General features: G+C 43.1%; 1 protein-coding gene across 7 annotated transcripts; it reads left to right on the top strand.

Annotated features, from left to right (window-relative positions):
* Positions 1 to 7,603: 7,603 nt before the first annotated feature.
* STX11 (syntaxin 11) lies at positions 7,604 to 23,521 on the top strand. 7 transcript variants are annotated; one of them, XM_075499066.1, is made up of 4 exons: positions 7,604 to 7,690; positions 17,324 to 17,528; positions 20,027 to 20,113; positions 20,531 to 23,521. In XM_075499066.1, exon 4 carries the CDS (start codon positions 20,536 to 20,538, stop codon positions 21,400 to 21,402), a length of 867 nt encoding a protein of 288 aa, XP_075355181.1. In that variant the 5' UTR covers positions 7,604 to 7,690; positions 17,324 to 17,528; positions 20,027 to 20,113; positions 20,531 to 20,535; the 3' UTR covers positions 21,403 to 23,521. The 7 variants fall into 7 exon arrangements, with proteins under 7 accessions (XP_075355181.1, XP_075355185.1, XP_075355180.1 ...); XM_075499070.1 differs by having other exon boundaries at positions 20,005 to 20,113; XM_075499065.1 differs by having other exon boundaries at positions 17,324 to 17,558.
* Positions 23,522 to 24,361: the final 840 nt, after the last annotated feature.

The following is a 24,361-nucleotide window of genomic DNA, read 5'->3' as shown; positions in this document are numbered from 1 at the left end:
ATAGAATCGCTTCTCTAGATGTATTCCGAGTACTGATTATTGGTGAACTTTAAACAAATTTGCTGTTGGATATTTCAGGAGATTAATTTTGTTTATCTATTTTGTTAAGTTATACTTGATTTTAAATCCACACCAAATTGGTATTTACAGTGATTGTATATGCTGTAGAGTTAATACTAAATGTGAACAGTATTTTAAATTATTATTTATGTGGGATCTTCTCTTGCATAATTATATGTTAGTTGGGTTTTCTTTTATTTATCATGTTGTAAAAATTTATTCTCTAAGACAGAAACTATATTTAACATCCTTCCTACTGATACATGTGTAACACTGCCATTATCGGCTACCAGGTTTGCAGTAAAACCAATGGTTCAAGGCCATGTAGCGTAAGGGTGTGTAACATGGCTTTCTGTGCTTACTCCCCATCTATGTAGTATTTCTCAGGGATCTGGCTGCTGACCTTGGCCAAGAAGCAAGACTTATTTTGTTGGGCATGGTACAGATGTATATTAGATGATGTATCTTTCCAGAAACAATTTTCTTGCAGTAAAATGATGTGTAAATTCACTTCTCAAGATTAAAAGTACAGCTACCTGATTTACCTTACAATAGTTTTCATATGACATTAATAATAGATTTTCTGTAATCCCTCAAAATCTCGCCATGTCATTGTAACTGTTTATTAGCTTAATAAGAAATACACACTTTCAACTTTTGACTTGAATTTTGGCAAGCTGACTTACCCCATCTGAAGCTGTAGTCTTATGTTTTACCGTATTTTAATATTTTGTATTTTAATAAATATTTAAGTACACCTTAACACATTTTAATAAGATTTAGAAAATGAGGCTAAAATAAGGTTCAAGAAGTCATCTAATCCATTCCCCACCTCAATTTAAAATCAGCCACACCTGAATTATTCCTAGCAGATATTTATCCCACTTAAAAGAGCGGCACAGCCAGGATAGGTTTCATAGCTGAGGCTGAAAGTACAAGGAAGAAATAGGAACTGAGTATGTATGCACAGTGTAGTCCTCCTTATCTGCTGTGGTAACACACAACCTACACAGAGATGCTACTTGTAAAGTATATATATATATATAAAACCTGCATTTTTCAGACCAAATGATTCTCTAGCTTGATAAATTGGAATAGAGGCTGTGTGCTCTGGTTTTGCTTCATCTGTTGGGACTTCCCCATCGGTTTGCTCACTTGGCTATGAACTGAGCAAATGAAAAGGCCAGCATCTGATGCTTTCAAAGCTCCAGAAGTGAAGGGATCTGTGTAACAGTGCCAATGCCCAGCTCCATCCTGATGGATGCACGGTCAATTAATTGGAAGTTAATAGTTGCTTCACATTGTTGTACACCTTGGCTGCTGCAGAGGTTCCCTCACCCGTCACTGCCTCTGAGCAGAGAGTCAGCCGGGCAGGGCTGGCAGCAGCTGGGACTCACCCAGCACTCGAGCAGATCTGGTCAGCTTTGATCTTTCTGTAGCCAACCACCAAGGCAGCTGCATCCGTCAAAAGCTGGTAGCTTCAGGAAAACAGTGCAGGTATCCAGTTGCCGTTCTGCCTTACTCACTTTCATGTACAGATGCTTCATGTACAGAGATACTCCATGACTGGGGTACATGAGGGGACACCTGTGGGCTCCCGTGGCATTACAGTAAAGCCATTCAGTGCCCCCAGTACTTTCTACCTTTGCATTTCTTAACTATGAGGCTTGACGTGTGGCCGATAGCAGGTGCCTCCCAGAATCCTGGGATACTTGCCACAGTCGACAGACAGGCTTGAAAGATAAAACATAAGCCTTCACTTTTCTCAGATAAGTTTTGCAAGTTGTTTGACAAATACTCCTCTACCTTGATGTGTACCATTAATTTTTAGCTTTTTCTAGCTAAAACACTGCCCTGTAAAACACAAACATTAGCAATGACTTTGTGTCATTCCATGGAAATCTGTCATGCTGTTACTGTGTCATGTATAACTTGCCTATATACCATCTATCTTGCCATTCATGGAGAACTCTAGGCAGCAACTGGTCATGACTGGGCTGTGAAATGTATTGCTCCCTGGCTGTGTATTCCCAGATAAATGATCCCAAATGATTCTTCCCGCTCCTTCAGCTAACCAAAAAGCTATTATTTTTCTTCTTAGATCTGTAACACATCACTACCACGCTACCCTTGGGTAGGTCTACTCCTAAGCGTTTAGATCTAGCCACAAAGCCACCTGAAAGGTTTCCACTCGTGCAGCATGCCTTCGGAGGCAGGTAGCCCGCATGGTAAAGGAACGCGCCGTGCCGTTTGTGCAGGCTCACCACTCCTTTCTGGATGAATATTGTTACGTTGCTTGTTGAAAAGCGCTGGCAGCATGAATAAGGTGATCCATCAACATGGCTGTGTAAAATTTATGCTCACACGGTTCTAGGATAGAATTGTTGTATTTCATCGAAACTTGGTGGGTTTTAGAAAACAACACTTTTTCTCTGAAGGACTAATGATTTGAAAAGGATGCTCCAAAAAGCTATGGAAATGTTCTCATTTTCCAGTGGCTCTCTTTGTGAAGGTCTACTTATTCTTTACCACACCCTTCTAAGCCTTCGAAGGCTTTTAACCCCTGGATGTCCTTACCCCTTGGGTACTTCTCCCTTCACACCTGATATACATCCTGGCCATTTTCTGCTCAGAGAGTAGTGACGAGGGAAAAACAGGGCATGTACGTTTTGGCAATATGAACTTGCCCCTAGAATCTGCTGTTACTGGGACTATACCCAAATCTGAGCGCCTGTTATGTGTCTTGCTGGCCTGGATTTCTGATCCCTCTTGACTGTCATAAGGGTGTCCTTGTCTCTGCTCTGCCAGGTTACAAAGCGCTCCCTGTAGAGCAGAAGCTAACTGCTCTTAATCTATGGGAATGCAAATGTACAGAAGAGACACCTCACTCCTGTCTGATAACAGGAGTTGGAATATACATTTTTACTGAAGTGTAGAAATAGGGTTAGGTAATACTTGTCATTAGGCCAGGTGATGTGATAGGATCCTTGTCATGTTATACATACGGGCTGTACTCTTGCATTCAAAAGCTGTGACAGCAGCAGAGAAATCCAGTGGCTTACTTGATAATCAACCAAGCCTTCAGCTCCCAGAAATCACTATTGATCCATCAGCTCCGGTTAACTATGCTTGTTTACAGCCATTATGTGAAAATATTTTGAATTTGTTCATTTATTGGTTACTAGTTTAATAAAACACGCTAGCACCTGCCATCGTCTCCTCAGTCAACAGAAGTCCCAGGGCTATTTCCTGTCCATCCAATCTGGCATTTAATACAACCGTAACTAGATTTGCAGCTCTTTAAGAACTCATGTTTGGGTAATGAACCTTCAAAGCTGCTCACGGGTGCCAAGTTGTGGTTCACAAGGAATTCAGGGGCATTACACCCAGGGCTGGCTTTGCATGCCTTTCAAGCATAATTGGAGAAGAATGTTAAATCCTTTCCTAAATAAGCAAGAGAGACGGCCCTAGCACAGGGCATCCTCTGGATCCGCAGCAATTACACCTGTACAGCTTTCAGCACTCCATCCTTTTCTAACAGCCTTCTTCCTTCCTAATGAAGGAGAGAAAAGGAAAGCAAAAAGAAAAACACCTGCAGGACTCAATACATAGAGCATCATGTTATCCCTCGTAAATCCAAATAACTCCATGGGCTTGAACAAAGAATTAAGGTGGATTTAGCTAGCTCTGGAGACACTTGGCTTCTGAATTCTTTTCAGCAGTCTGTTCCTCATGCAACCAAAGAGGATCTCTTTACATCAGCAACGTTTAGTGAAGAAGCTGTTCTGTAATGTCAGTAGCTTTCGTCAGAGGCTACAAGGAACGTGAAAGACTCAGAGCAGGAGTGTGTGATGGACCTTACTCAAGGTGGAAGTACTGCAGCTGAAGACTCAGTTTCCCTGGTAAATGAATACAGTGAAAGAATTTCCTAGCATCAGTCTCTCATTGTCTCCCTTCACTCATCTAGGCAACTGATAAAACATTTAATTTCAGGAGCACTTAACAGGTTAGAAAGAAAAAAGTTGATATTAAGATAAAGTTATTTGTCCAGGACCATGAAATAGTAATTTCATTGAATCAGTGTGTCCTAGATTACATCAGACCTGATTCTAGCTTAAAAGAGACTCGTTTGTACTGCACATCCAGAAAAGCGTACGTGGATTTTATATGTGTCTGAGAGCTGGCTCTGTGCTGCAGAACTGGACTGGCAGCAATTTGCCCTATTTGTAGCTAAAAGTTTCACAAGTGTCAGTTATGATAGATCGACAACACTATAACTCCATACCTGAAATTAGTACAGGTGTTATGGGTGCAAACTGTTCTGTACACATGGGTAAACTCGAGGCAAACAGAGGGGTTTTTCTATATAGTAGCTAGTATAGTAGCTACTATTCTATATAGTAGCGCGGGGAATTGGAAGTGTAAATATTAGTGGCTTGGTGAAACTGCTCTTCCCCAAAACTTCCCAGAACTCCCAGATGCCCTGAGATGTCAGTAAGTGGTAACAAAAAGAAATCTGCATCCACGTAATTTCTAATTTCTTGGGCTTTGTAAGAAACTCGATCCGGCTATTCCATGATTATCCTGGTAGGCAACTTGGTTAGAAGCATCAGGCACCAGAGCAGAGAGAGGAGGGCTCTCCCTGGCACGGGGACTCCCTCTGCTCTGTGAATTGTCCTTGAATTACTAGACATCCTCAAGGTATTTTACATACACAAGACTCCAAATTGTTTATGTGTTACTTTTCACTACACATTTATGAGCACTGAAAGTAATGACACCTGTCCTCTTTTTAGAGATAAGGAAACTGGAAGTAAAATGTGGCTCATCCAAAACCATCACTCACGATCTCGGTCAGGATTAGAAGTCTTTGAGGAAAAAACACAGCTCTTCAGAGAAAAAAAGAACTAAAAGGGAGGCTTCCTGCCTCCAGATGTATTGTCCATTATGCTGCCCAAACTCCTTTAAAAAATTATTGGCATCAGTGATCCCTACGCTAATGAATTCTGCCTTTATCTACGTAAAGGGAGTATTTCCTTTCACTGGTAAATGACAATTTTTCATTCAATGTTTCTCATATAATGAGAGATAGTACAAAAGGAAAATAAATTACTTTGTTACTTTTGTAGCTTTGTATGTAAGGCCGCTCAGGACTCAGGGGAGGATAAAATGACAAGACTGAGAATTCTAAATCTCTTTTATGGGCAAATCACTTCTCTCTGTCTAATCATTTTCATTATCATTCTACACTGTTCCTGTTATTTCAAAAGTGACTGAAATGAGCATAATAATGAAAACAAGTGTCTTCCGTATGTGTGATGACACGACAATCTTTTCATATGACTTCTCTGGTTTTGTTTCTCGTAACACCGTGCAAATGGGCACCCTTTGTAGGATCTAACAACATAACGTGCTCAAGCACTTCAGGGTCCTTGTTTGTCAGTGGTGAATTTTTTTTAGCTACCTATTCATGTAGCTTAACTAGCTAGCTGTCTCTGAAAGTTTTCAACCTTCTTTAACCTCACCTCATCTAGGTGACAAAATTTATAATGAAGTCCTCTCACTCTCCATTTCCTTTCTTAGAAGGTTAATAATTTAACAATATTGCTACCTTGCCTGTTACTCAGCTACTGAAATTGTAACTAAAGTCTCTACCAAAGCGGAGGAGACTTGCCGCTCATCGATCTGGTGTTCCATACCCTCCTCACAAATTATAGGGAAGATACCAGATGTTTCTAGATGAGCATTTTGCTCCTGATCGGGTCATCAGACACATCAATCAATGCACCCATAGCTTCGCTGCGCTGCAACAACAGCAGGTTAATTTGTAATTGTTCTACGCCATACAAAGCAGAATGTGTCTCTGATTACCCGTGAAGTTACATTAACACGCAGCTTTATTTTCAGCTCCGCTTGCGTTAACAACACTAAAGGCCCATTTGCTTCCTGCGGTCCAGTGGCAAAGAGAAAGCCACCTGCCCGCGCGCTGGGGATGCCGCAGCTGGTCTCACAAAGCAGCAGCTTCGAAAAGAAGAGAAAACCCACTCATAATTCAGTGCCTTCGGGTAGTTTTAGAGGACCGATGGGACCCGCCTACCTAAACTCAGCTCCAGCATCAAGGTCTAAGAGAAAACTCCCAGCAAAGACTCCACATGGAAGAACCCTGCAGTAGAGTCTTGGATTTTTCGAGGAGAAAGAGCCACTCTCTCGGATATATTTTTAACTGACTGTTAACCATAAAACCTCAAGTACTTATCTATTGCTTAAGTTTTTTTTCTGACGCAACAACAGCATAGAAAATAAGGAGGGAGGAAGCTTCCTACGTCTCTGCAACTGTCTCCATCTGACAGAATTTTCTCTCGGCACGCCCAGGATGGGACTGATGCAATGTAAGAGAAATTTTGGAGCCTTATTGTAACTGACAGTGGCTCGGGAAAGCACAGTTACTCTTTCACTACTACTTGGCACCAACACAAAAAGTAACTTCTATCTTTTAAGATTTCCAGATTCAAATTATCTCCAATTTTTGTGGTGAAAGGGAGAAAAAAGTACACCCAAATAAATGTCCAAGATGTTCAAGAAAAGCAAAAGCTTCCTATCCCAGAAAGACTTGAACAACCTCTATAACTACTTGTGCGACTCATTAATGTGTATTACTAGTGTGTATTACAAATTGTGTGAAAAATTTGTCAAAATTGTCAAATTTTGTCAAATTTGTCAAAACTTGACCAACGTTTTGTTGGGTTTTTTTAAGTTAGAATGATGGGGAAGGTGTTTTTTTTCCAGGAATGGTCAAAGTTATCAGAGTCGAAGTCACCCCCCAAAAATGGGCTAAATCTGACCCTTACCCTGAAGCACCGCGCAGAGAGCACACCTTCTCTTGCCCACGCTAAGCAGCAGCAGTTTGTTTGAATGACGTTCCCAGAAGCTGCTTTGACGTCCTATTTCATCACGCCCGTCTCAAGCCAGCAGGACGCGACAGACGCCGCCGCATCAGCCGGCGGGGGGGCCGGGACGAGGCGGGACGTGCCCCTGCCCGCTCTCGGCGGCGCCCGGCCCTCGCTCTCTCCTCAGCCGCCCGTACGCCCCCTCGGGTGGAGCTCCCTGTCCGTCCCGGGCCTCACGCACCCCCAAACCGCCCCCTCAACCCCTCCCAGCCAGGCAGAGGGGTCGGAAAGCCCCCGCTTCCCGGCGGGGAGGCGAGGGCAAGAAAGGGCAGGGCACCCCTGGCGACGGCGGCAAAGAAGCGGGCAACCTCAGCCCACCCACGCTTCCCAGCACCCACGGGGCGGACTTTCCCCCCGCTAGGAAGTGGTGCGATCCGACGGCCGCCCCGAGGAGCCGGACGAGGCGGAGGCGGCGGCGGAGGAAGGGGGCACGGCGCACGGCCTGTGGGGCCGCCCCTCCCTCCGCCCCTCGACGGCCGTGATTGACAGCCCGCCAGGCGCGGGGCGCCCCTATGCAAATCGCCCCCCCGCCCCCGCAGCCAATAGGCGGGTGTGCCGAGCGGCGGGGGCGGGACGCTCCGCGGGGACTAGTGACTGCCCCGACGGCGCGGGCGCTGCGGCGGCAGCGGCTCCTCGGGGAGCAGCGCGGTGGAGCGGGCCGGGCCGGGCTGTCCTGCCCGGGGGTGAGTACCTGCCGGGACGGGGGAGGACGAGACGGCGCTTTCCTCGGGGAACCGGCCGGGCTGGGCTCCTTCACCCCGGCCACGTCGCCGTCGGCTCCCGGGACGGAAGCCCTGCCGTATCCCCGAGCCCCGCTCAGCATCAGCCGGGGTCTCCGGGCGCTGACCCGGCCCGGAGCTGCTTCGGGACAGAGGGCAGCTCTGGGCCGGGCCGGGTGCTGGGCTCCGGCGGTGGCGGTCGGCCCGTGCCTTCCCCTGCTGTCGGGGGGAGTCCCGGTGCGTGCCCGGTGCTCGGCAGCCAGCCCCGCCGGCAAGGCAGGAGGAGCCGCGGGGGTTTCGAGCGCTTTGCCGCTCGGTTTTGCGTCAGAGCAACCGAAACTGCCCCGTTTGAGTCGAGAGGGGAAGTCTGAAGCCCGGAGGCAGAAGGGACGGCAGGGGATGGGGACCGGGCTTCTGGGTCCGGGGCTATCCCGGCTGCCTTCGGGTAGCGCCGGTCCCTCACGGGGGGTGGCTGGGTTTGTCGCAGGAGGAGGGAAAACCAGAGGCGCTTTCAAGTATGAGTCTCCTCGTCCAGCCCCGATGGGTGTCTGCGTTTCTAGCTGCCTTGTTTGTCTGGCTTAGCGAGTATTAACATTTCATTCGTAGTGCTCATATGTGGTGATGAATGTGCTCGTATGTGGTTATGAATGGCTCCAGGGCAGATTTTCTAGAAAATTGGGTTTATATGCAAAATACAATAGCTTTTACTCCTTTCTTGGGCATCAGCATGGCCAGATCTGCAAGTGGGTGCAAAAGTTAGCGTTCTTTGATTGCTTCCTATTAATTGATATTCTTTTCCTTTCCTGCCAAGAAGAACTGGTACTCATGTATGTCTGAGATAACTGCGTGTAACTGCGTGATAGCAGGAAAGGAAATGACTAGAAGAATAACACTGGCCTAAAACAGACATTCACACGTCTTGTTCCTGTTCTTTAGGTGGTATTTTAGGAACCGTTTTTTAAGCTGTCAGGGATCAAAATGGCAATGTATGACTCTTTAAGATGAGGATACAACTTGAAGGATGCTGCTTTCTTACCAATGGTGTTACTTGCTATTTAAATAGTTTCATATGGAAGTGGTGAGACTACAAGATGAACATAACTTTTTTTTATTCAAAACAGACCAAAGGTCTAACAGACGAACAGACTAAAGGTCATCCTTAAGAAAGGGTGGTTTAGATGCCCAGCACCTCTGATGACCTTTTTCTCACCTTATTTTTTTTCACTGACTGCCTTGTATGACCACTGCTCTGAAACTGAAATTGCATGTTAAGTCATATGGGAAATGTATCTGGTATTTTGGCCGAGACTAAAACTGCAAGTTAACCTCTGCTGTCGAAAGAGATCTTCATGAAGAAACTAAGCATGGTACGTAAGATCTCTTGAGACATTAAAATGGGGATAGTGTGATAACAGTATCTTCTGGGCGCTGCAGATAAACATGATGCTATGGAACACAACTGCATATTATATCACAGTCCTGGAGATTTTGGGTGCTATGGGGTTAGGCTCTATGTCTGACACCTTCCATTATATTATAACAGTAACCACGATCTGCTCCAGAAGGAGAAATGGTAGTTGCCGCTGGTGCAGAAATAATAGAGAGGGAAGAGAATCTGCTGGGTGAAAAGAGTCACCCAAATTGCTCCCCAGCATGGGCAGTGGGCCTGTGCAAGCACGTACGCTGTGCTGGACACAGTGAGACTGGGAGCGAGGGCCCTGAACAAATCATGGAAATGCAGGGCCACGGGGGGACTGTAAGACATTACCTAATCCGTTTGGTGCATTGTAGCAGCGCACCTAAACCAGACCGGAGAGAGGTTACTGTAGTCTCTCTCTATCCTCTAAGGAAGAGGGTCCCACAGTGCTCCCGCAGAGAAATGCTCTGATTTGCAGCTAGTCACAGCTAGTTCAGCATAGATCTCATGTGTGAAACAAATGGACTACTTGTGTGTTTCCAATGTCAACACAGGGAACAAACTGATAATTTCTCTTTTTATAAACTCCTTTTATACATTGGAGTACTGTATCTCTCTCCCTGATCTTCTGCGTGAAATGAATATAATTCCTTCAACTCCTCTTCCTCCAGGGCTGTATTTTCTAAGCCGTTTGGAGACAATGCCCAGTATGCTCCGACTTTCCTAGTGTGATAACTGGTGCAGGATGTACTATTCCAACTGAGGCCTTACCTATGCCAAGTAGAGTAAAACCAGTCCTTCCCATGCCATCTCTTATGTAAGACATGGGATTTTTGACAATGGCATTATATTGTGAACTTGGTTTTTAGCTCGCAGTCTGCTATAACCCCACCAATGCTTTCCTGCTACCAAACTAGGTGTTCCCTACTTTCTATCTGTGCGAGTAATTTCTTCTAAATGTACCATACCAGTCTCGTCTCTATTGAATTTCCTTTTATTTTTGTCAGTACTTCTCTTACTGGCGAAGATCATCTTAAATTCTCATCATTCTCCTCCCCTCCGCCACCAAACACTCACTTCCACTCCCTTCCAGTTCAGTGTCACCTGGAGACTGTACAGGCTCACGTTTGGTTCCACTCTCCAAGTTGCTAATGGAAAATATGGATAACCTCTGAGTGTGACAGAAACCCATCATAATGTTGGCATATTCAAAAGCAGTTGTGATGGTGAGAAGACAACTGCTGTGTCAAGTATGACGGTGCTGGACCAGATAAACTTTCCATTATCGTTTATCTGGCCCATCGATTTTCTTTGACTCTTTGGTCATCCCTGTAGTACAGGGATGACAAAGCATGGTGCAGAGATTACTGAGACAATGCTAATTTGATCCAATAAACTCATCTCAGCACCAAATGCAGGGTTACCACTTTTATGCAGTTTTGCAGAGAAGCCGTTTCTGGTTACACTTGCATTTTGGGCTGCCCCCCAAGACGTGGCTCCCACGTGAGCCATCTCTGGTGAGGAACATCATTCCCAGGGAGCGGCAGCGCTGCTCCTGCCTCGGGCTGGCTCCTGGGAACCCCCTCTTGGGGAGCAGGGGGCTCCGCATGAGGGGAGCAGTGCAGTTCAGTTTCTGCATCTGTTTTGATAGCTTTTGCTGATTGTGTCGAGCGTCTTGGTATCTCATCTAGCCTATCACACAAAGTGTTTGGCACTTCTCATCTAGACCATATTTCTGTAGTTTATCACAGAGGGAATGAGTCAAATTGTTGACTTCAGAAGGCTTATCGTCTGTGCAGCTTTTGCTTTATCTACTATGACAGTTAACCCGTTAATTGCCAAGATTATTCTTGACAAACTCACGTTCACAAAAGCCAAGAAAGTACTGAATGCTCCAACTTTTCCTGCTATGCCTTTCCTCTGTGCTGTATTTGTGTTAGTGACAAATCACTTATTTTTGAAAGCAAGAATAAAGCCTGCTTGAGCTTTGGATATGCCCAGTCAGGAACAGATTCTCTAAGTACCACTGGCCAGTGTGTCCCTAATTACATCAGTATCTCGTCTCAACTTCACTGGTACTTTGAACAGGCCTGTAAACAACCATGGGCTGCTAAGTAGTGTAGAGTAATTGCCATAAAGCCTGCCAGCGCCTGACATGTCCTGAGGCTGAGGCTGTGGGTATGCATGTGTGGCTGTGGGGGTTATTTCCTGACTGAAACTATTTTGGTCCAGTTACAGTTGTGTAGATTTTGCAGTAGGATCCAGAAATGAGCCTCTTGTATACTGGCCCATATGAACAAATACCAATAAAACACGCCGTATTTAACCTTAAAGGGATTTTTTAAAGTAAAGAGTACTTGATCTCAGATTGTAACACTGTATTACAAGCTTTAAATATCTGTGCATTTTAAAAAGTAATGCTGTTGTGCTAATGTCTGTAGAACATGTTGCTTCTGACTGATGATCACATGCAACCTCATATTTCTACTCGGATGCCAACATAATGTCTTAATCACTTACAAATACCACTGTGTGCTAGCAATAGTAGTTATAGAAATGTGGTATGTACATAGCTATTTTGCTGAGCCAATGTGTTTCAGGGAAGCCAAGGTGATTAATTAGATAATGTATATACTCACGGCACTGTAGCGACAGCACTGCCTGCGAGTGCGTAGTCTGATTTCCTTGCTCCGTGACTCATAACGATGCCGAGCTGTAGTAATTGCCAAGAAATGCATGGATGGCCGTCTCACTGTTTATGCTAGTGGTATGGTTCTGTCTTAACTATTTGCCAAGCCCATGGAGGTACAGTTCACGCTCCCCTGGTCTCCGTCCAGGCCAGTTTTACCTGAAGACCTTCGTTTTGCCTATGGCAGGAAGGATGGGCACACTGCAGCGGTTAGCCTACGGTGCACTGCATGTACTGAAAAGCACTGGAAGGGGAGCGATGGTGGGACTGTTCCCCCCCTCCTTGGGTAAAATACAGCCCTGAGCACGTTCACCTACTCTTTGTAATGGCGCTCAGTTTTTAACAAGCTGTGCATGTTAAAACCGATCGGAGTCAGCTCACAGGTCTCAAGGATTCCAACGATTTAGCAGGTTTTCAATATCTGCAGTTGCTAAGTATACATTCTGTTTCTAGCATGCTTAGGAAAAGGAAGTGGCTACATTTGGGGCATGCATTAGCCTTTCCTGTCCTTAGCTTCCATTTGTATACAGAAGCGTGACGACTGCTGGAGAGAGTTAGCAATTTTGGGAGGGGGTTCAGGCAACACACATGAAGACTAATACTTCTCAGTGGGTCATGTAGTGAAGATGGAGAAACTTTTTTTTTTTTACAGCGTGGGTACAGGCTCCCCAGCCAAACAAAGCCAAATCTAGCTTCAATTGCTCATTGGTGTGACTTGTGAGAAAAATTCAAGGGAAGATACTGTGAATCCATCTTATTGTCTGTCCAGGATTGAACATTTGTCAGTGGTGATCCACAGCTCTCCAATGAAAATGTAGACAACCCAGTAAATAGTAGCAGTTAACCTATAGACAACAGGCTGTCCTCCAATGCAAGAATAACATTTACTTACCATGTGCTACTAGGTAGTAACAAGTTAAAACTTCAGATTTTTTTGCCAATCTCTTCATAAATACGTGAAAAATGAAATGCATATTATGCGTGCATTTAATATATGCCAGCAGCTTCTCCTAGTTTTGATACTGGTGTCTGGAAAACCTGATAACCAGTCTATGGAAAACACCAAGATAGTTAACCTTATTGAATAGCTCTGCGAAGTATGAGATGCACCCTAGATCCTTGAATTTCCAATATGCTGTGGTACAAAAATTGAGTTACTTTATAGGGAAGAGATTGAATACTGGTAAAGAAACTGGGATAAGTCAAAGAACCTCCAAAGCTATCAGTATTCAAGCAATTATTGCCTCATTACTTTGAGTTAGAGGCAACAAACTATTTGAATGTTAATTTTTTCCCCTAGGCCTTTCCTAGCCTTTATGGTAGGAGAGGAACCACTGGAGACTTGGAGATTCAGACAACTGCAGAAATAGCCTGCAAAGAATGGAGCCATCCCTACCTCTGCATATATCGGCTTGTAGTAAATAACTTGTTCTGGTACAAACGGAGAAGTTGACACTTCACACAAGCTTTTGGGAAAAAAAACCCAAACCTGCCCTGAGACAACTGCAACCGCATACAGTTCTCACTAGGGTGACTGAAAGCTTAAAGGAGGTGTTCTGCTGTACACAGGCTTTGACTGCAGTATGAAGTGGGTAGTGTCGAATAGTCTTCAGATACATTTGCGGCTTCTTGCTGGATTTCTGTAGCTTTATAACTGGTGTCTTGTGTTAACTGATGATTTTCAATGCTGAATACATTTTGCCTATTTTTAAACATTGCCCAATCCAAGAAATTCCAGAGAAGATAACTTCCTTTCAGTGAGGCCACAAAAAGATTTTGAAATGCTGATCTTTCTCATAGTTGTTAATACTGGAGTTAATATACAGATGTGATCTTAAAACAGCTCCAGAAAGCAAACTGTCCTAATAATTAGATTATGATTTTTGGTGTTTCCTTGAGCTCTTATAGATGAGAAGCAAGAAAGAAGAGGAGTGATTTGAGAAATTCAAGCCTGCTGTTCCACAAGTGATGGCCATGGTTGGGGAGACAGGGAATTTGGTCTGAAAAGATGACTAGCACTCTGCTATGAGTCACTTAGAAACTCTTTTGGAAAGAGGAAAACCTATTGTAAACAATAGTCTGTTTCCCAAGTTAATTAATATTGTCAAATCTATTATTGGACAACAGATACCAGGCAAAGTTATTAAATCCGGTCTAAGACAGTTGTTTCCAAAACAGAAAGATTCTAGAAAACTATGATTAAATCTGAGACTCCAACTCTTAAATGAAAGGCTTCAGCTGCTTTTAACCTATGCATGACTTGCATTTTTGTGCAACAGCAGCACACTGTTTGCCTTGTAATGCAGTGTGTTTGACTCAGCCAGTCCATCTGAGTGGATTTCCGTCAATACTGCGTCCCCTACAAGCCGTATGGGAAGTTACTGGAATGCGCTGACGCACACTTGGCTATGAAGTAGTTCTGCCGAGGAGCAGGTTATTTCCTACTTGTTCCCCACTTGTTTCTTGGGTCACATCTATCGTGTGTCATGGAACCAAGAGCATTCAGAGACAGGGTGAGCCACGTGGGTTCGTAGTGGAGCCCAAAAGGACTTTTACCTTCTGAGGGAAAGAAGAACTGCTGACAGAAAGGATTTTTGACTGGCTTGTTTTGAAACACCTGTTGTTCCTCAAATAGGCCACTTCAACTGAAGCAAAAGCTTCATTTTGTAAGGTCCTACTCAAGGCTGAAAAGATTACGGACTAGACTTTTGGTAATCCACAAGCTGGTGTTAACTAGCAGCTGCCTTTTATGAATGCTGTAAAAAGAAAAAATGTAACACTGGCTTCCTTCCCAGCTGCTGGTGATGAAATATGGATGCCGTGCTGAAACTGCTGGTTTATTTCACCAGGTTTGTCCCCAAACTCAGCGATGTGGATATACAAATGTTAAAGCTGAAATAAACACAGGTGTGCAACTCATTTCTGTAGAAATAACTTTCATCCTTAAGTTATTTCTACATAGATAAGAGGCTGCAGAACATTAGCACAGCAACGGAAATATGCTAGGCAGGACTCGGATTTGTATGTATATGGGCCTCACAGAAAGGGGCTTTATGTGTATGCATGGTTTTTGATTTTCAGAGTGGATTTCCTTTCCTGTCTGAAATCCCATGCCATGCAGAGTTGTGTGGGGCTGCAGTCTTATTGCAACAGGACAGCTTGCGTCCTTCTCATGCATCATGGGAAAGCTAGTCATTGTGGTGATTAATACCAAGAAGTAGCATGCTAACATGAAGAGATGAGTACCGAACATGTCCTCAGCTGACTGTGCTTGGTGGGCATCTGGCTCCAAAGTTGTAACCTCTGCAGTCATTACCTGGCCTGTATTTCCTGTGTGTGTGAGTGTGTGTTTGGGTGCACGCACCATGACGGACTGCAGAAGGAACTTGATTTTTACAAGGACAGATTTGTCTAGCCCAAAAATACAAACATGGAAGTTCATGTTCCTGTTTGAATATACACAGTATTTTAAAAGAAAATCAAACCGACAGCTAATCTGTTAAAACACACACTCTTAGAATTAAGGTATTTATATGCTTGGGGCTGTTACTCCAGGGTAGAGAGTAGTTGGTGTCTTGATATTCTAATGTGTTAGATGTATCTTAAATAAAACTGTGCAAGTAGTTGAATATATTTAGCATTCATGTTCAAATTAGCAAACTTTTGACCTAAGGCCGAGTACTAGAAAAATTTAGACTGGACCTTTGGAGGTCGTCTAATTCAGCCCCCTCAAAATACACAGGTAGTTCAGGTTGCTGAGGGCCATGTCCAGCTGAGTTTTGAGTATCTTCAAGGATGCAGATTCCAAAACTTCTCTGAGCACATTTTGCAGTGTTTCTGAAAGCTGGGGTTTTTTTTCCTTTTTTTCCCCTTTACTATCTGGCTGGCTTTTCCCTTGTTTCCACTTGGGTCTGTTGCCTCTTGTGCTGTCGCTGTACATCTCCATGAAGGGCCTGCCCTTGCATTACACAGCTGGTGACAGCAACAAGATCTCCTTTGAGCTTCCTGTTTTCTAGGCTGAACATTCCCAGCGCTCTCAGCCTCTCCTCATACATCAGGTGCTCCAGTACCTCTGACCATCTTGGTGGCCTCCCCTGGACTCGCCCCAGTGTGTCCATGTCTCTTGCGCTGGGGAGCCCCAGCACCAACACAGCACTCCAGATGTGGACTCTCAAGTGTAGATGGGAGGGGGCACTTCCCTGGACCACTTTTGCTACTCCAGCCCAGGATGCTGTTGGTCTCCTTTGCCACAAGGGCGCATTGCTGACTCATGTTCAACTTGATGTCCACCAGCACACCAAGGTCCTTTTCTGCAGAGCTGCTTTCTAGCCAGGAAGCCCAACTTCTACTGCTGCACCGGGCCCTATATTAGGGGAGAGATTGCCGCTCATTTTAAAGAATGAGTGCTGAGGCTATCCCTAACAACTAGTAATGCGATATGTATTCATATATTGCTGTTTTAATTACAAGCAATGCTATCAACATGTAAGTAGATGCAAACTTTCCTGAGTAAACAGCATCTGATAAAGGAGGTCAACTTCTCGAAATACTGATTTGTTAAGCTGAAATTTTTCAAATGGCTGCTCCCCCCTGCTCTCCCATGCTTGTTTGTTCATTTGTTTCAGCTCGTTAGTGTCAGTTCTGTCCCTGACACTATCAAAGAAATGCTTGGAAGTTATTGTCCTCTCTTGGGAAGATCTGGTTCCCCTTTGTTTGAAATGGGAATTTGAAATGGGGAAAGACCTCTGTGGTAGCATTGCATTCAAACCTGCTGTTTTCCTTATGTAAAACTCCTAAAATTTCGCCAAATTGTGAGTTTCTCAAAGCAGCAGTTTGCAAATGCCCCAAATAAATTTACTGTGTTCCTTGAAAAAAAGGTGCTCAAGAAAGCTGAAGTTTAAATATTTTCTTGAACCTCACAGACCTCTTTGGCCAAATATTGCAAACGTTAACGTACAGAGTAATTGAGCATGCTCTGGAATAAAGCTGAATAGGTGTTTTCTGTGATTTGTGGTGTTTGTGGCCTAATATGATGCTGAAATACAGGCAGAAAGTCATTCGCTTCCTGTCCTCCATCCTGTCCAGGCACTGTATGTAGATAAGGACGAGCATCTTGAAAATGGGAAGATGAGGTGGGAAGCAGGCTAGGTAATGGACTTTAGAAACAGAGAGAAAAAGACAAGACTCAGGGAGAATGAAAGAAGATGTCAAAAAGTCCCTGATTTTGCAGGAGTCGGAAGTCAGGCTTGAAGAGATGGCATTCATTTTTTAGGACAAAAGTGCGATCACCTTAGCTGTGGAGCCATTACCCTGACAGGTACAGGTCCTCAATGCAGAGTTTAAAGATCCTAATGTTGACCACGTTGAATGTAAGTTTTGGTATGTGGTTTCAAATAACGTAGGCTTTTAGAGCTAAGCACTTGGAAACTGGGAAACCCCAGGTTGAAGATTGTCAGTGCAACTGTAATTTGATCCCTCTGTTCACATTTAGAATTGGATTCTACTGGATCTACTGGATCACGGAGATTGTGGGTGACGCTGTACGTATCATTGGAGATGAGCTTCTCACAAGTGGCCTCGATCCATGTGTTCATTCATTGATGTCCAGCTTGTTACTTCGCGATCTGACTCAGCAAAGGGCCCGAGGCTTGCAGCAGTGACCGAAGTCAGAAGGAGCTGACTTCTGAACGTACCAGGTACAGAGGACTGTGCTTCAGGTGTCTCAAGTGGGCATCATAACTCATCAAGAGTGACAGTGTGGTCCTTAATCACTCCGGGCTGAAAACTGTGTCTGCAGATGGGGCTTTTAGATCTGCTCTCCCCCAAACGACTGTTACGAGTTTATGGAGCTTTCCAGGGATTTCACAGGAGAAATCCCTGAGGAAATTAACCATAGTAACATAGTAAATGAGATCTCTGTCCATGAACTGAATGATGAATATTAAATTTTACATTGTACAACTTTTACTCAGCACATACAGACTGTAGGCAGAGACTTGGTGGAAGTGATAGGACATAGGCCAGTGTTTAATTGCATGATCTTCCTATGTGTAGGCAACATCGTGGTGCAGTCTGAGGCCACACTTGACAGCTCCTTACTCTTCTTTTAATGTTTGACTTTTTAACCTTTCATGTTGTATTAAAAAAAATTAGTGATATTTTTACAGAGATGCTGCAGAATTAATATACACATGAACTTATTACAGCATTAGTATTTTCATGTTGTGAATTACCATGTATTTGTTTCTCCATTTCTTCCTGTTTTTATTTTATCTAACACCTTAAAATAGTTGTGGGTGAGAAAGACAAATTGCAAGTTACACTTTTGAGGGCAGGAGGAAGGAAGGGTAGACCTGTTCCTACAAAATTATGAGTTTATTACACAGGAGCTGTTACTCAGTGTGGTCTTCTGATTGTGTTTTCTTTGTCAAGCACAAAAATTAAAATGTAATTATTGTTGAGCCAGTTGTCAGTCTGCTCTCTGTGGAAGGCTGATGAAATTTAGTTTTTCTCAAGTTCAAGGAACAGTAAGCACAAAGGCAACATATGCACACACATGATTTAGTTTACATGAATGGCACCTTGCTGCTGTGGATTGTCATTTTAAAGTCATAAAAAACATTGTTTGCTGTTTCCCAATGTAGATGCGAAACACAAAAAGAATAAACTGCTGAACACAACACATGGCAGTTCAAGGATCAGACTAGAAGTGGGAGGATCATCAACTCTAGGGAAGCCAGTAAGAGTCAGGAATGCAGTCGGACGAGCAATGTGACTGGTTTTCAGAGCCACATCTACATTTCAGGTCAAAAGCATCTCAGGATCAGTTAGTGATTAGAAGACATCCAAATAATCCTGAGATTGCTAGATGCCTTGGTTTGTTCCTTTTCCACCATGCTGTCTAGAAAATGGTCTACTATTTCCAGACAGGAAGGGTAGATGTTCTCACTGTCTCGGTGCCTCTAGGCAAACTTGGCCATACTGTTTTAAAGCCAAGTAAACCTGACTTTTAAGCTGCACCACACATTTTTTTTTTCCCTTTTAGATGAGGATTTTTCATCTTGCTGTTGTGGCATGGGGCAAAAGTCTTGATTTTATTATTGCTGAAGGAGGAGGTGGAAAACCTTTCATTTCCTAAAGCTTTTTCTATATGATTGAGTTGAATCTATGTGGCTTATGTTTTAAATTCAAACAATTATCTTACATGTGTGGATTCCTGAATGAAAGCTCTTCTCTCAGGATATTAATGGACTTTCTTGGTTTACACTGCTTGTAAAAGAATTGGTTTAAGTTGAAATTTACTTTTTTGCTTCAGTGTAAACGTGATCCTAGTCAGGGCACTTCTCAAGACCAGTATATACCCCCAGTGAACTATACAAGCCCAAGAGGCTGTGTCTGTGATGGAATCTTTCCCATCTCCTCCCTAGCATCTTTAACACATCTAACAATCCCATGAAAAGGATTATAAACTTGCAGTTTTAATTCACATGAGATCTAGGCCTATTATACTGGGTATGTACACATGTGACTTTTCTTAACCTGGGAATAACTGATGATCCTATGAAGGGATGTGTTGTTCATGGTGGATAGCATGTTTGTAAATGCTGTGAAGATACTTTAAGTCCTGGAAAAACAAAAATGAATGCTCCAGACACAGAGAACTGGACATCTCCTGCTTGGTGCTGCTTCTTAAGTTGGTTCTCTTTCTTATTAATTTAAATAAGGTCATGGGATGTACAGCTTTTGTGATGGGAAATTTTCGGCTTCCTGCTTGCTGTAACACTTGGTGCAGGGTTCTTGCTGAAGCTTTCAGATTTCACTTTCTGCAAAGACTTTAGGTCTAGAGTTTCAAGTAAACAACATACTTAAAGGAGACTTATGTTTTGTTACCACGTAACTGGTTTGCACAGATTACTCATTCTGTGGCTTTTTAATGAAACTTGTAGTTAAGTACGTCTGAGGCAAACACATAGAAAACAGATCCTGATCTGTAACAACAGTGTTACTTTATTCCTTCAGTAGGATGTTTCCATCACACAAAAAAGAAGGGTTGGATGGATGGTTTTACTTGACAAAATGCTGCTTTTTTTATTCTATCTTGATACTTTCCACACCATTTCTCAAAACTTTTCTTTCCCAACTGTATTGGTAAATGCCATTTCTGTTTCTGAGGGGCTTCCTACTCTTCTCCCAGGAAAAGCAAGCTTAGAATGACAGAGGACCTGTGACATTTGTGGCAGTTGATGTAATGAAGGGTCAAGATCCAGAGGAGATTTCTCTAGTGAGTAGCAGTGGGAAGAGTTCAGTTATTAACATGTCTACACTTACCGATAGCTGAAGGCTTCCTATCATTTGCTCAAGAGTTTGTTTTTTTCTCCAAGTGAAAGACTGGCATTTTTGGGGGCTTGGGGATTGTCTTATTATTCTTTTGGATTTCTCTTTAGGATTTGTTGTCTTCTCTTGCACTTTTTTAGTTTCTAAGCTTTGTAGTTTCTAGAAGAGTGTTCTGGCACCAGAGTTTTGGATCTGAGATCCATCACAGTATAAAATACTGTGAACAAATTTAAAATCTGATATTTTGGGTTATCTATGATGTAGTTATAACTACGATGTAGTTATTAGTTATGAACTTTCAACCCCTGTAAACCACTATTTTATTTACTTTAAACTTCTTTTCTCCTGTTCCTCTGTCTTACAGGCAGGATGAAAGACCGGCTAAATGAGCTGCGTGAATTTGCCAGGTTACACAACCAACAGTTTTCTGATGGTGAGGATGATGAAAATTCACCCCACGATGTTCTCCTTTATGAGACTGATTATGCCTTGGAACTTCTTCATAAAGACATACAGAACATCCGGACAGAAAATGACCACCTAAAAGAGGATGTCAAGCGGCTCAGAAAGCAAAACAACCGCTTCCTTACTTCCATGCGCCGTCTTAGTAGCATCAAACGAGATACTAATTGTATTGCCAGAGACATCAAGGCCCGTGGAGAAAGCATCCACAGGAAACTCCAGATAATGAGAGATTTCAGCGAAGATGCAATAACAAAATATGGGGCTATGTCTATCATTGCCAGGGTAGCGAAGAATCACTACGTTGACCTCATGCATGCATTTCAGGAAGCTATGTTTGAATACAATGCAACAGAGATGAACCAACGGGAGAACTGCAAGATTCGAATTCAGCGGCAGCTAGAGATCATGGGCAAAGATGTTTCTGGCAACCAGATTGAGGAAATGATTGAGCAAGGCAAGTGGGATGTCTTCTCTGAGAATCTCTTGTCGGATGTTAAGGGGGCTCGCTCAGCCTTGAATGAGATAGAGACACGTCATAAGGAGCTGGTGAAGTTAGAAGGTCGCATTAAGGAAGTTCATGAGCTCTTTCTGCAGGTGGCCCTGCTAGTGGAGGAACAGGCGGATACCTTTGATGTCATTGAGATAAATATGCAAAATGTTGAGGACTATGTAGGAGAAGCTAAAGAGCAAGTGAAAAAAGCTTTGGAATACCGAAGAAAACACCCCCTCAGAACAATCCTCTGCTGCTGCTTATCCTGTTGCAGAAGGTGACTGTCCCACTGAAGCCATCACAGACCAACTCAAATGTCTTCAAAATCAGGCATCCTTTCCAGTGACTCTTCTGTAATGACAGCCCCTAGAAATGGGGGGGCCTATTTTGCGGTTGGTTTTGTTCATTGCCTTTTTCCTAAATGTGCTGAAGGCTGTTCTATTTGAGAGCTCCTAGAAATGTTGATAAAACTATTTTTAATCTATTTTTAATTGAAACATACTCTGTTGCTGTAACTAGAGGTGCAAGAGGATCTCTGCAGTGGTACTTGTTTCAGATAGGCAAGAAACAGGAATGAATGATGGGCCGATAACTCAGCCTAGGGAAGATGAGAAATTTCAAGAAGTAACTTTGTTTTTATTTGTCAAAGTGAGTCTGCAGGCAGTGCAGCCTTACCGCCTGGGGTGACACAATACACCACAGAATCAGGAGGTTTCAATTTTAACTAGTCTGGAGCCTGCTTGATGCAAATACTTGAACAGATTTTTGCTCTGTTCATTTGACAAAATACTGAGCCTGTTAGCAGGAGCAGGACACAGAACTAGTTTCTATTTCAACTTGATTTCCACCTTTCATGGATCTTCACAGAAGTAACTGCACCTTAAATGATAACATGCACGTTTTGGTCTGTGTGCAAGTGATTGCTTTTCTCCATTTTGAGTACCCGCAACTTTGTCAAGATGACTAGAAGCACTGCAACACTGAGGCATCTCACTGGCTTTTAACCTGAGCCACTGTCTGTACTCTCAGTTTCAAAACTGCCACGCTTTTATGCTTCTAATACGTTTCTCTGCCAATTAACACTTCAGCCAGAAGAGATGCATGCAGTGGCCTTCTGCAGAAGACAATAGTTGGGGGGTTGAGAAAGCATTTTAGGGTCTCCTGTGGTGGCACATACAGACAAGCAGTTTTAGTGGAAGGATTATCCTGTCAATAGACTTTTATCTTTTTATAAGCATTGATTGAATATGGACTTTTTAATATCTATTTTAAATAACATGAAGGAGTAAATTTATTAACATGCAATTTTACCAGTGTACAAAATCTACGAGTTTTCTCCCATTATTAGGAAGTCTCCACCTGGGAAAGAAAATAGACATATTTCTTCAGTACACCTGAAGAAGAAGGAAAACAACATTTTAATGTCATTTCAGTGCTCTTTTCAAGCTTGGGAGTAATCTCTCCTGTTGTGTAAGGGGGGGTCTGCCTGCAGTAGGTTTGGAATATGAGGAGGGAATGGAAAATTTGCAGCCCTGGAAACCACTGAGCGTTGTCAGTGAAACTTGTGTTCATAAGGTCTGGTGAGTGATTATAGCTCCTGCTTCTGGAGGTTTTCCAACTATAATATTTCTAGGTGGCTTCCTGATACGCTGTGATCTATTGCTATCCTTTGAATTAATGCAGGGCATTTTTTCAGAAGTTAGTGACTTTTTTTTAAACGCTGATCCTATTTGTACGTATTTTAATAAATATATTTAAACATTTCAAATATTTTGTATTTGGGAGTTTTCCTCAGGAGATGCGCATAGCCATCTTCCTGCACCAATTGCAATGAAACTTCTCCCTTCTGATCTTTGCACACTAATTTTATATGTGAAAAAACACCCAAACATTTCTTACTATTTATATTGATACAACAAAACAGCAAAATAAATTCAACTTCCAAGCTTTCATATCCTAGTGGGAAATGTTTCTTGGCCAGACAGGCTTTTTTTACACAAATATAAGCTAAATGGATAACTCTTCCCAGAAACTGGAAGAAGTCTTCCGCTGAAGCACTTGTCTGTGATAATATGGAGGAGTGAGGAACACGGTTCTTCTAAACTAGAAGACATTTTGATATTCAGTGATGTCCTGATGATATCAGTATTATGCTTGCCTGAGGACCTCTCCAACAACCCAATGTTCAAACTTGAAGTGGGAGGAAGGAGGTTGTTGAGCTGGCACCTGTGGTACTGCTTTGGTGCTACTCAAGAAGACAAAGTCGTTTACTCCGTAGGTACTGCTGTTCAAGTCAATGGAACTGTGCAGAGGAATATCCTAAACCTCCGAGGGTCAGCATGTGGGCATAAATCAATGAAGAATAAAATGTATTGTATAATAAAATAAATACGTATTTCATTTTGTCTGCATATTCTTAGCATTCACCAATGCTTTTGATAAAAATGTGTACATTTTTTTTGTTGGTTTCTTTTTTGAACATATGTATGTCTACAAATGGAATAAAAGATCTAAGAAGAAAAACTGAAAGTGCAGAGTGTTGTACATTGAATCAGCAGCTCTGAATAGTTTCTTGCATTGTCAAAGTTTAGTTTAAAGGCTGCTGGACTAAACTCTGAGTTGGTGAAAAGAGATTAAACAATGCTGTTGTTGTTTAGCCCCAGTCGGCAATTAAGCACCACGCAGCCGCTCGCTCACCCTCCCCCCCCCGGTGGGATGGGGGAGAGAATCGGAAGAGCAAAAGTAAGAAAACTCGTGGGTTCAGATAAGAACAGTTTAATAATTGGAACAAAAATAATAATAATAAATTGTAATGAGAAGGAAAACAACAAGAGAGCCAGAGAGGAACAAAACCCAGGGGAAAAAAAAAACTGTGATACAACCGCTCACCACCCGCCGACTGATGCCCAGCCTGTCCCCGAGCAGCGATTGCTGCCCCCCAGCAAACTCCCCCCAGTTTCTACACTGAGCATGACACCATATGGTATGGAATAGCCCTTTGGCCAGTGTGGATCAACTCTCCTGGGTGTGCCCCCTCCCAGCTTCTTGTGCACCCGGCAGAGAATGGGAAGCTGAAAAGTCCTTGACCAGTGTAAACACCACTTAGCAACAACTAAAACATCAGTGTGTTATCAATATTATTCTCATACTGAAATCCAAAACACAGCACTATACCAGCTACTAGGAAGAAAATTAACTCTATCCCAGCCGAAACCAGGACAGATGCCTAAAAAAAAGCCC

This window comes from Mycteria americana, chromosome 3 (genome assembly GCF_035582795.1).
Source record: "Mycteria americana isolate JAX WOST 10 ecotype Jacksonville Zoo and Gardens chromosome 3, USCA_MyAme_1.0, whole genome shotgun sequence".
Lineage (NCBI taxonomy): Eukaryota > Metazoa > Chordata > Aves > Ciconiiformes > Ciconiidae > Mycteria > Mycteria americana.
The sequence above is the reverse complement of the archived record's forward strand: the minus strand, read 5'-3'. Positions and strand labels throughout refer to the sequence as shown.

Coding starts and splice junctions, on each gene's coding strand:
- STX11 (XM_075499064.1), top strand. CDS start 20,536: ATGAAAGACCGGCTAAATGAGCTGCGTGAATTTGCCAGGTTACACAAC.